Source organism: Pleuronectes platessa, chromosome 13 (genome assembly GCF_947347685.1).
Source record: "Pleuronectes platessa chromosome 13, fPlePla1.1, whole genome shotgun sequence".
Classification (NCBI taxonomy): Eukaryota; Metazoa; Chordata; class Actinopteri; order Pleuronectiformes; family Pleuronectidae; genus Pleuronectes; species Pleuronectes platessa.
The window spans coordinates 4,796,879-4,809,386 of record NC_070638.1 but is presented as its reverse complement, the minus strand read 5'-3'; the positions used below and the strand labels follow the sequence as shown (position 1 = coordinate 4,809,386).

At 41.4% G+C, this 12,508-nt stretch overlaps 1 protein-coding gene across 1 annotated transcript; it reads right to left on the bottom strand.

The window, feature by feature from the left end:
* Nucleotides 1–12,111, bottom strand: vapal (VAMP (vesicle-associated membrane protein)-associated protein A, like). The gene is made up of 6 exons (XM_053437666.1): nucleotides 11,936–12,111; nucleotides 5,373–5,525; nucleotides 4,450–4,553; nucleotides 3,454–3,534; nucleotides 1,651–1,830; nucleotides 1–1,036 (listed from the first exon to the last, which is right to left on the bottom strand). Exons 1-6 carry the CDS (start codon nucleotides 11,991–11,993, stop codon nucleotides 875–877), a joined length of 738 nt encoding a protein of 245 aa, XP_053293641.1. The 5' UTR covers nucleotides 11,994–12,111; the 3' UTR covers nucleotides 1–874.
* Nucleotides 12,112–12,508: the final 397 nt, after the last annotated feature.

The following is a 12,508-nucleotide window of genomic DNA, read 5'->3' as shown; positions in this document are numbered from 1 at the left end:
TCAAAACCACATTTTTTCATTTTTATTTCTTCAATGCTTAATACCATGGTACAGGATTTTAAGAATGGAGACCTTATTTCAGTCAATATTTGCCTTAGAAGGAATATATGCTTTGTATAATAATAATAATATTAATAATAATATAAAGTCTGCATCGGTGCTGTGAGGAAAAGGAAAGGACAGAGATGTATTAGAAGGAGGCACCTATATCCCCAGCTGGACCTGAACATTCCAAGACAAGAAGTAGAAATTACAAACTCAACAAATTTACTTCGGAGGCAATCCAGCAACAGGTAGCCAGGTCATTGTGATGGAAGTTCTTTCCTTTTTTTTTTGTTTAAAAGGATTTAAAACAACATTTACAAGACACCTAACATTCCATTCAATTCCTATTAAAAACAGAGAGAGAGAGAGAGAGAGAGAGAGAAAATGAAAGAATGAGAGAGAGAGAGATAGATAAAAAAAAAAAGAAAAATCTAATCTTTTGACTGCCTCTTTCTGGCCCATGGTTCACTCTAGGTGCATCTTCCACGTTGACAGTAAACATCTTTCATTGTCCCGCCACATTTACCTGTATAATCCAGCCATAAAAAAAAAAAAAAAACTGAAACAAAAAACGGGGGTGGGAGGAGGGGGGGGGGGGAGCAATCACTTTTTTGTCGCCTCTTTTTTTTTTCTCCACTCTCCGTGTGAACTAACCGTGTGAGATTGTAAAAAGGCGACGCCTTCGGATGATGCTGTACAGATGTGTTCACTGTAGGCCACACTACCAATGATATGGCAAAGTCAACAGAAAGACTTCTTTGTTTTTCCAGGCCTGTTTTGATTTTCCGGAGCCGGGGTGGGTGATACGGCTGGCATGCATCCCCCCAGTCTACAAGATGAACTTCCCCAAGAAGAATCCGATGAAGATGGCGGCTATGACGACGAGGAGGGAGGGCAGGGAGGCGGTGGTGGCTTCTCGGCCGAGGAGGCTAGTTGAGTTTGTTGTCATGTGGTCCGAGCGGGGAGCCTTTCTCATTCTAACACCATCGTCCTGTAGAATGAAAAGACAGAATGTGAAGAGAGGGTTTCACAGCCTGAGGGCATCAACCTCCACAGAGGAGGTTACACAAACTAATAAATCGAAAATCAAAGTTTGAGGGAGGATCTGATCACAAAAGAGACAGTTAAAGTGTAAATGTGCCCAAGATGCAAAGAGATCCAGATTTCACCTAATAAAGCTTGTGCATTGGCTTTATCTCTACGTCTAAGTTTGCCAGTCACCTTCACTACACACATCTTACTCTTTGATTTTATAAAACATGCCAACTCTGGCCTGTGAGACACTTACAGGCACAATACGTCTAAAATAGGATCAATCGTTTGATTAATTCATAAATTCATCAGACTTCCTACTCCAGTGATTTCCATTCATTCATTTCCAGCTTTAAAAAAATGAATCCCACTGCAACTCAAAGGTTAAGAGCTATATTTAGCCACTGATGTCACAACCCAGAGCGAAGTTAATAAAAACAGCGAACCTCTCCACAGGGGGGCAAAAACAGAAGCTCATGCTAAACCCCCAAAACTATTAGTGACAACTGGTTTTAGCTTCATCCTTTAAAAAAATGAAATCATATTACAAGTATTATTTCCAAGACGTCTGACCTTTAGTTGCCGGTTCTCCTCCACCAGCTTGTTCATGTCAGACTGCAGCCTCTTGCACTTCTCCTGCACTTTCTTCATCTCTGGGTCGTCCTGTGGGGCGGCAGCTGGCACCGAGGCCGTTGTTGGATCGGCCTTCACAGAGTTCATCACCGGGGCCGCTTTGGTCGCCTCCACGTCATTCTGCCAGACAGGGAGAGAAGCACCGGAGTCAAACCCAGCGTGCCCTGAGCTAAGTAGGGAGGTTAGCCTCGAGACGGGTTTGCCCCCGAGCCAAAGAAAGGCAGCGTTGTCCCGAGGCCCAGAAGCTGCGATCAAAGAGACCAGGGAGGAAACGCGTCGCTCCAGAGGTCCTGTGTGATGTGGCTTTGTTTTGTGGGTCAGACAACGTGACGTCAGAGGGAAACGAGGCCTTTGTGATGAAAACACAACTAATGCATTGTAAATGAAGGCCGACAATCAATGCAGGGACCGGATATGGTGCTAGGTTCCCTCGGGCCAAAATCTAAGGCAATCATTTATATTCTGTATAATCTTATTGATTTTAAGACTAAATAAACTAAACAGTAGAAAAGTGAACAAAAGTGTCCAGTAGAGCTGTAGAAATGTCCATTAAACCATTTTGATAAATGATTAACTGGTCAGTCAGTTTTCAAACAGATTTGATGCATAATAAATACAACTTAACTTCGACATTTTGGATCTTATTAGGTAAAATAAGTGGTGTGTGTGTGTGTGTGTGTGTGTACAACTTTGTGGCAATGACTACTTCACCTGCACACAGTCTATACTTTCTAACCCCTCTGCTCAACACGCATTTCTGCATCATAATAAGTTATGTAACGCTCACACGTCATCTCCATCCTATAAGGTTACATACTTCACATGTTCCACATTACATGTTCCACATTACATGCATGCTTCACGTGCCAAAGCTGAGTAAAGATAGTCCTGACTCAGCAGCTCACACTGTGGCAGTTTAAAGCTAAGTTTGGACGGTGGAAGTGACACTTTCACCTGAAAAGTGAAGTTCATAACACCGGCCCCCTGTGCCCACAGTTAACATCAACCGATATATTACAGTAAGTTGCCTGGAAACAGATTTAACTTCAGCAGCTGTGTTTGGTTTAATGAGATATTGTTCAATATTTCTGTTCTTCAGTCATTGTACTTTAATGTATTCTGCCACTCTTTTTGAGTTCTTCAATGGGAAAAAACACAGTTGTTAATATCAAGTGCAGATTTTCATCATAAAGTCAACGCAGCTTTATTTAATATATTTATATTTTATATCACAATTCCTGTCAACTCTTTGTTGGGCTGAAAACATCTCGACTGTCTTTTACCACCTGTGATGATCCAACAGCAAAGAATTTCAAAACAGTTTTCTTCAGAATTCGCTTGTAAATACGAACTTTTCAATGTTTGTAAATCTGATGTATGACATTGCATTGACAAGTATTTCCGCTGAGGCTCAAGAGGGAAACGGATGAAAATCTATAGAAAAGAGCGAGTACGCCAGGAAACACACGTGCAGAAAAGAAAAAAAACATGTGGAGGTATGGTTTCTCTATTTTTTCACGTGAGATGTGATTGGCCAGCTTTTCCACTGAGAACAGCACTTTCTGCTAATTTCCCACTATAGCAGGGGAGTTTTTCCTCAAAGTTTTGGCTTCTATGGGAAGCTTCGCTACTCTGGCAATTTTCAAACTTCGGTATTCAACGCATGTCCACGGACAGATTGAAGGGTTGTGATTAAAGTCACGTGAAAATAAGCCGTTTTTCATGTGCAGCAGCGCCTCTTACCACTTTATCATTTTCAGAAGGCAGCTCGAAGACACATCTCAGCTTGGAATCCATGAGATCATCAGGTTTTGCATCTTTCCACTGGAGGAGATGAAAAATGGGCATGTTATTCATCAACTCCAACCGCTAGCAGCTGGAATCTATCCACACACACATGAATTCAACCTACTCCATGGTATTCACATTCAATGCAGCCCTGACTCTATAGGAATTACATTTACATAAAACATGCACGGCTTCATTTAAAACCTCAGACATTTTTTCCTGCACAAGAAAAAGCCACAAACTGTCTAAAGTAAACATTTTTCATTCCACTGGTTTCAGGTCTGCATGTTAGAAATGCAGATGTTAATTTCCACCGAGTCATTTTCTAAACTCTGAGACATTTTACTGATTTTATACTAAGAACGAAAAATGTACAGATTTTACTCCATGAGGCAGTGAAGGGAATAATGTGAGTCACTAGTGAGAAGTGTAACTGTTTATCTGGTAATTTCGTGACCTTACTGGTTTTCAGTTCACTTATAGGTTCCAGTCAGACCTTTGTTCCTCTTCACTTCCTCATTGAAGACAAGCCAGTTCATGAACAAGACTCCAGGTATGTTAAGTGTTTTATTGACTGACTGAGCCTCTGCTGTCCTCTGGTGGACAACTAGAGAAGGTCATCTGAATTGGTTTGATGTTTACCACAACAGGTTTGGTTTAATAACTCAACACAATGTCAGTACACTGCCCAAAGTCCATGACTAAGTCCTATTATCTATTATAAATGGATAAGGGTCACATGGCTGTTCAGACTGACGTCCCATTTCAAAATAATCTGATCTGTATCTGATATAGAACTAGATATGAAAGTGGATTTGTGTTGTTCACACCGTCATTAAACAATTAGATCTGGGTCACATGGGGCAGTGTGAATATAGTCAAAGAATAGTAATGTACACATTTTAAAACAATCTTTCAATAAAGGTTAATTAAAAAATAAAAACCACTTACCAAAGCATCCATGTCAGACACAGCTGATGGCGCAAAAATTGTCTGCACCATGAATTTGTGTTTACTTTTCTCGTTGGGGTCATAGTCAAACGGCTGCAGCATGACTGGGGAAGGAAAGTGAAAAGATGAGTTTAAACTTTTGAGCAAAGGCATCTTTACTGCAGTAGAAACAACAGCTTCACTTAACATTAAGAACGACAAGCCACATAAATCTATATTCACCAATGGAACCAGGGAAGACCGATTATTAGGTTGGACAATTAATGAAGCACATGTATAGCATTTTGAGATGATAATTTCTTATGATAATCTTTTTAAAATCCAGTTACCTTCTTACTTATTAAAAATAATCAGTAGAATGTAGAGTTTAGATACACAAACAAACAGAGACATTTATATCTTTATTATATCATTCAAATAAGTGATAGATATTCACACACATTCGTTTTGTGTCTCACTTTATTTTTTCAAGTTGATGAACACGCAAAAAACAAAAAACAATCCCATTACATAATCAGCTGCCCTGCTCTTGAAGTACCTGCATCTCGTACCTTACATAATCTCAAACTGCTGCACACATTTTACTTCAGTTACACAAAACGCTGGGACAGAATACTCCCACAACGCAACTAACATAATTATAATCTATTATGAACCGAAAACCAAGTTACAGTAGCAAGATTAAGGCTAATTGGACTTTGAAAAGCAGAGAGAAACCTAATTTTCCAGCAGCTGCATTTAAATGCCAAACAATCAAATTACCACAGCCAATCAGAGTAAGGTAATTAAGGTGGTAAGCTCGAGTGCTTTACAGGCTGCACGGCCACTATTCCTGTTTTCATGCAGAGGAATATTCAGATGGGGGATTTTTGGGGGGGATTCACGTAAATAAATTGTCCACATCCTTCTGTCTCATAACTCACCCGAGATGTTGACAGTTGCTCCAGGATCGATGACGCCACTGTTTGGTCGTACACAGTACCTGCGGGGCGCCGTGGTCTTCACTTTGAAACACACTCTTTTGTCAGAGGGGTTCTTCAGCTTGAGGTTGGTGGTAACTACATCTGTGAAAGGACCTGATGGACAGAAAGACAATAAAAAGTGTATTGTTACTTATAGCGCACTCTACTATAGGTTCACCAAAAAACAAGTAGATTAACCACAAAAGCTTTTGTGTTGGGATTCAGCATTTCTGAGGTATCGCTGTGACGAGGCCAGAAACGGGATTTGTGAGATCCAGGACTTTTGTCCACCAGAATTTAATTAATTTGAGTCCAAGGGAATGTTTGTGGACATTTTTAAGAAATGTAACTCCAGGTGTTACAGCGATATCACATTCACAAAGATGGTATGTTGACAGATTGATGAATGGACAACCTGAAACATGATGCCTGTGGTCATTTGTGTTGACAGTGACGAGCCATCAAATTATAAAAGCTGTTCTCCCTATGGCTAAATCAATAAACAGGATATTTTTTGCCAGAAAATCCTGCACTAGTCACATCACAGCAGGGCTGAGGCTTTCATGCTCCTGGATGAAATTGTAATAACTTGAGGAAATTGGCAAATTTTATTATAAAATACAATTGAGGCTAAAAATGTTGCAGGTTTGGAGTGAAAGTCCTGAAATAGAGGAAACTCAGTGTTTCAAGTTACAACCCTCGTCTCTGGGAGAAACAGGGGCGGCAGTGTTTAGGTGCCAAAGTAAAAAAAATAACCAAAATTAACTTGATGAATAACACTGTCAGGCTGAATCTCAACTTGGCCTACTTACTTAACAGGACTGATTTGATAGTGAAATCCATGAAAATGGATGCCTGGAAACTTTTACTGTAAATTTCCCAAGAACAGACACTGGGCCATCACTCATTTTTAACAATTTACAGCAGTTTAATCGGTTCTCTAGTATTTTGACTTTGTTATCCAAAACTGTAAAACAAATCAGATGTAGTTACAGGGCGTCTTGTTTAATAAAGTAACTGTCCTCCAACTGTGTCACCTTTTGCAATATAAAAAATGCATCTTAACCTTTTATTAACCCTGCTGGAAGGAATTCCCATTAATACAAGCCCAAGCATGAGGCATTCGTGAAGAATTGGATGTCCAAGTCCACCCTGGCTCCCAGCTCCATGCCTCACACAGGTCAAACAACATCCAATCGATTAGGTTGTTCTACAGACATGCTAATTTCATAACGGTGTCTCATGTTCATATTGGAAATTACAGTCGTGCACTACTACCCATGTCAATATATCAGGAGTTCAATAGTTAGAGTTCCATCTTGTGACAGAGCTGGCTTCATATTAGGTCCTTAACCATGGTCAGCACCATCCAGCTTTGATGAGCCATGTCATGTGGAGAACAACTGGAAGCCAAGTCAGAGATACCCCAAACTCGATCATCACAAATTAGCATGTAAAAAACAACATGTCCCATGATTCATGGTTAGCTGGTTTCACAGCATGGGTGCTATGGGGAGGTCTGCTGATTTCACTCGCAACACAATTTGGCAAGTGTCCATCGAGCATTTCTATGACTCCAACAAATTCTACTCTATAACTTGGGTTTCGTGGAAGATTTTTTTTTATTAAATTCTACTGATTGTCTAATCTGTAGAATTTAATAAATGGGCTAGTACATCAGTATTATCGAGGCCAAAAATTATTCTCAACATTATTTCTTTAACAGTGCTTTTGATCCAGTCATACAAAAATGAATTTCTCAAAATGCAGATAGATGATGATCTCAGTGATGGAAGTGATCATAGATAGTCCAATTTTCCCATTAATGTATTAGATTACTATTATAACTCATAGAAATATCATTGAATAACAACTCATTTTGAATTTGACCCATTATAGTTTCACGTCTGCTTACAAAACTCAGCAAAAACAGACACACTTCGCTGTTTGTGCTGCTCCACTGATACTGAAACAAAGTGGAGGTCAGACAGAATGCATCAGTTAATTTGTGATTTTTTTCATGGCTGTACATTAAAAAGTTTTGATTCCAACCCTGAGCAAATGGAAAGTCAACGAGAGGTTTGCTCCACACCAAGTTGGAGAGTGAACCCGATAGTTGCTGCATCATAGAAGTGTAAATGATTTAGAATGTGCTGGATTGATTTACACAACACTATCATAAGCGTATAATATAAACAAGGTATCAAATTTGATTGTTTGAATATTATGATTATCATGAATTCCAGAATACTGCAACAATCATATTCATTGTTTTTTAATACATTTGGAAAAGGAGCTTCAAGTTATACTCTTAGCATTTCATCTTTAACAACCCCTTTGTGTATTTCAATGTTTTAAAACAAGTACATTTTCATAAAAAACTTTAGCGAGCAACTATCAAATATTTTACCTGCCATTCAAAAGGTGCTAGTATTTAAAAATGTTTTGAATACATTTCTCATTGTTGATTTGCTAAAGGTTTTACTTCTGTATGTTCATACATAAACATTAACTGTCAAAGAAACTAAACCATTTTTTAAAATCCTACTTTCTCTGCTATAATTTTACAACTTGCTTGGACCTCTGGACTTCACAAAGCCCACATTCACCCTTCTTTCACAACCACTGCTTATAAAGATAAGAAGCATTGCATGACCAGATTGGAGTAGCTCCACCCAGCTAAAGTAAACGTGTAGAATTATGGTGATGACTGAGGCGTTGTTTTCAATAGTTATGTCACAAAAGCATTCCGAGAAACCTGAAAAACCTCATCAGTGGTGCAGCAGAACCTTCGGATATTTCCACCCGTGGCCTCTGCTTCCAACGCGGTTCATTAGACAAGTGACAGAATATGATTCTGTTCATGGCCAATACCTGCTTATTGTGAACGCTATCTTGAACTTTGCTTATTCTAGAGCCAGACAGACATATCGGTTGGTTGATTCTACGACATTGGCTTATCAGAGATATACAGGGGATGGTATGTTGCAGCTGGAGGACTATAGGAGGACAAAGTAAAGTATAGGGAGCCATTTAGTCTAAATAATTAAGATTCTGCTCAGTAAACGCATTAAAAACCTGCAACGTTGCTGATTCATAGTTAATCAATGATCACGTGGTTCGCTCAATGCAGTAATGACAGTTAACAAATTACGTTTCAAATATTTTCTACAAGTGGGACACTGAGATACAGATATGGGACTTGATGCAGATCACAAGAACACGGCAGGCATGATAATTATAACCTGTCTAGCATCAGAGCTAGTAAACCATGCCTCCCGACTATGGATATGCCTGAAGCCTTTCTGGGGTCCTGTACCTGCATGTAGGATGAACAGGAAACAGACACTTCTGGATAATGCACCGCACATACGGAATTATCGAGAGCTCCTGGTGAAACCTGAACTCAAACAATGGGGTTCATGATGAATGCCAGCCATCAGCAATGGAAGACAACATCATCCATCAGCCTACTGTGAACATCACTAAAACCAAGACTATAAACAGATAAAACACTGGAAAGCAGTTGTGCACATCCCATATACGCCCACATAAGCCTGCATCCACTGCCCAGCTCCGAGATGCCACCCTTGCTCAGGCAACGTTCTCTCATCTTGTTCCACGTATGCCGAGCTAGGGTCCCCCAGGCCGGTCCGGTTCTAAAAATATCAGCCAAGGAGAGGAGGGCTGCCCCTCAAGCTTGCTGGCAAAATCCCAGCAGGCGCTCTATAACAGACCAGCTCCCAGATACACACAGACCAATTTAGCTCCGTCTCTGTGACAGCGAAGGAGCTGTGGTCATCGTCCTCCTCCTCATATCGCTCTTCAAAGACCGAAGTGGAACCATTTCATTTCACACTGTGTTCCTTTTCAAACAGCCCGACTCCCATCCATTTCAGTTACACTCAATTTAGTGGTTTGGTTTAGATTGGACCGATCTCACATCTAATTTCATGCTGGATCAAACCAGGGGTGAACAAGTCGGTGCCAAGGGACAATGAACAAACTCTTTGAATTACACACAGTACTTAGCTTCAAGCATGAATACATTAGGTTGGACCAGGACTATTGTACTACAGAAATATATTTACCAGCTGCGACAGCTGTGGTGCGATTGAGTGAGTGTGTGGTTCTGAGATCAGGAGAATGACAAGAAAACATGGTCCTGGAGACCGCTACTGTAGTGGGAGCTACTACTTTGACTTTGGCAGGTGTTTCTCATTCTCTCTGTGCCTGCAGACAGATTTAGTCCCTTCAACAGTTAGAAAACTTAGGTGTTGTTGAAGATGGATGTTGCCTGACCCATAAGAACAGAGCACTCATGGAATAATATGGAAACGATCTCAGGCATCCTGGCTGGTGTGTTCCCATTGAAATAGTGTCCCTGGTTTTAAACGGTTTTGCGCTATAATTCAAATTTAATATTAAGACATTAGTATCTGTTTAAGACGGCCATTGGGATCTTCTTCCTCATGCCTTTCAGTTTGTCAACAGGGCAAAAGAAAATAAATTGTTGATCATTTAAACTTACAACTAAAGTTTAACAGTATCAACATTATCTTTGTCATGACTTTGTTATTCAACCTTGCATCCAATCCAGTACACAACAGGGTAAATGTTTAATCCGATGAGGGGAAAATGTAAACCGTGTGACTGGCTGTAATTCAAAACAAGTCAATTTCTTAATAAGGTAAAACAAGTAGGGGAAGGGAAAACATTAATTAATATATATTGGAGTTTCTCTTGATCCCAATTTAAAACGTTAATGTATCGAAAAACAAACTGATTGAGTTGCCCACAGCGGCAGACGTCTACATTAGTCTGCCAACAACACACTGAAGACTGGTTCATGAACCAGTAACCTGTTGTACCAGTCTGAGCTTGATTACGTTTACAGTCGGTACTCGTAAAAGGCTCCATTTTAACTTCAATCAAAAGGATTTGAATACATAAACATTATTTTATTGCGTTTAATGCCTATATACAAACACTGTGTGTGTCTTGATGCGTGAATCTATTCACCACAATCACCGAACCTAACAAGATAACCACAGACTCAACAGACTGTTGAGTCTGTGGTTGGAAAACCAGGCCAGTTTGGAAAACCAGGCCAGTTTAATACAGTCAGGAGTATGTTTACTGGTTTGAATATCTCAGCCTTTGACATCAGGTGTAGAGTCCTAACTGTGCAACGGTGCATTGAGATGTGACTAATCACTTTCAAGGAGTCCACCTCATCACAGAACTATCTTAATGGCCGAAGTGCACCCCACCCAGAGCCACCCTGTGGAGCAGGTATTTGAACCGGTGACCTCTCTAACAATTCTGTCAAGTCCGGACCTACAACCTTTACCCACTCGGAGCTAATCTAGGAGAAGAATCAACCTCCCAGAAACAGGAAGACAATAAGCAGAGTGACTCTGGTGGTGACAGTGGTGTTTTCAGCACCAATAAAAGAGTCTTATTGGGAACAATGACCCCAGTGGGGACAGATTAACAACCAGGACAAATGCAAGGAATGCAGAGAGGGACTCAGAACCCAAATAGATCGAGAGCAGAGGTGGTTTCATTATAATTCACCCCCAATTTATCACTCATCATGGCCACTTAGCTTGACACGAGCAACAGTTGGAATCACATGCATGTCACCAACTCTTCGTGGATTTCTAACGTGATGATGATGATGATGATGTTGGTCTGGGTGACAGTGAGTTACACAATACGACCGTGTGTTGTTGCACAGGAGCCAACGGTGTAGCTTAGACATCAACTTTTGCATTAGCAGGCTAAGCTAACTAACGTGAGCTGGACGTTATCAACCGTCACAGCCACGAAATCAGTGGTTTTCAAATGAATGGGTCACAGTGGTTTCATGTCTGAATGTGGGAAAACAATAACATCGTCCTCACTGAGAATGACCAGCTGATAGAATATGGACAGGGAAACCAGAGTTAGCGTAATACTGCTATAAACTGTTGATGTTAACGTGAACATGTAGCTTAGTTAGCCAAGTTTACAAACGGCGACCGTGTCGTTTTAGCAGCTTGACATCTCGGAGTGAGCACGAGAGGTGTGTCGGGTCGGACGATTCAATGGTCGCTAGAATAAAATAAGTTAATTTCCTCCAAAATAACGTCCGGGTTATTAGCAGGGAGCACCGTTCTGCTAATGCTAAAGCTAGCAGAGTCGTAGCAGCTCGTGTTTCTGCTAAAGTGACGCGACTAAAAAATAAAACAACGGCTTCCACTTTGAAATCCGTCTCGCAGCCGCGGACCGCCGCCCCGCCACTTCCCCGCGGGTTGTCACGGGCGGCAGGGCCGGCCAGGGGCGCACGCCACGCCGGTTCATCCACGTCACTACAGTGCAAGGCTCCAGCGGCCCCCGTCTACTCACTGGCTAACTTTAAAATGGCGGTGGACGCTAGCTCGCTAGCATGCTAGCTAGCAGCGCGACTGGCGGTGGTCGTCTCAGTCGGGCTGCACAACCCCCCCACACTCCCCCCTCCACAGAACCCACGCACCTACCTTTGAATTTGAGGTCGACCGGAGGGTCGAGGACGAGGATCTGGTCCAGCTTGGACATGGTTGAGGCTGCGGGGAGGGGCGCGCTGGGTGTCGGGGAAGAAGCTGACAAGTGGAAGTGTTCGATCCCCGCTGCCACCGCCGAGTCAAACGCTGACTGAGCTCCGCCAGCGAATCACCGTACAAATACTGGGACGCGCGGGTGCACGGCGCCGCGGCCGCTGCTGCTGCTGCGCGCCCTCGCGGCCCCTGATATGATTATACTACAGTAAACGAGTTACACTGCTACAGCACAAACACCTTATGAAATGACACGAAGCCTGACGTGACCTCATGGATTCGCAGAATTTGCAGCATTTTTTTTATTAGAATAACATGTCAGTCCAGTAGAATGCAGTTTCAAACCCTGGTTTCACTACATGTTGCTCTTTCTGTTTAAAAAAGTTCTTCTTTGGGTAAATGAAGTTTGCACAAAACTTCACAGTAGCCCCCAACAGTTTTCTGTTACCTCTGACTGATTATATTCCATAATGTCTATACAAAACACTATATAAGATGTATATAATGTACAGTTTT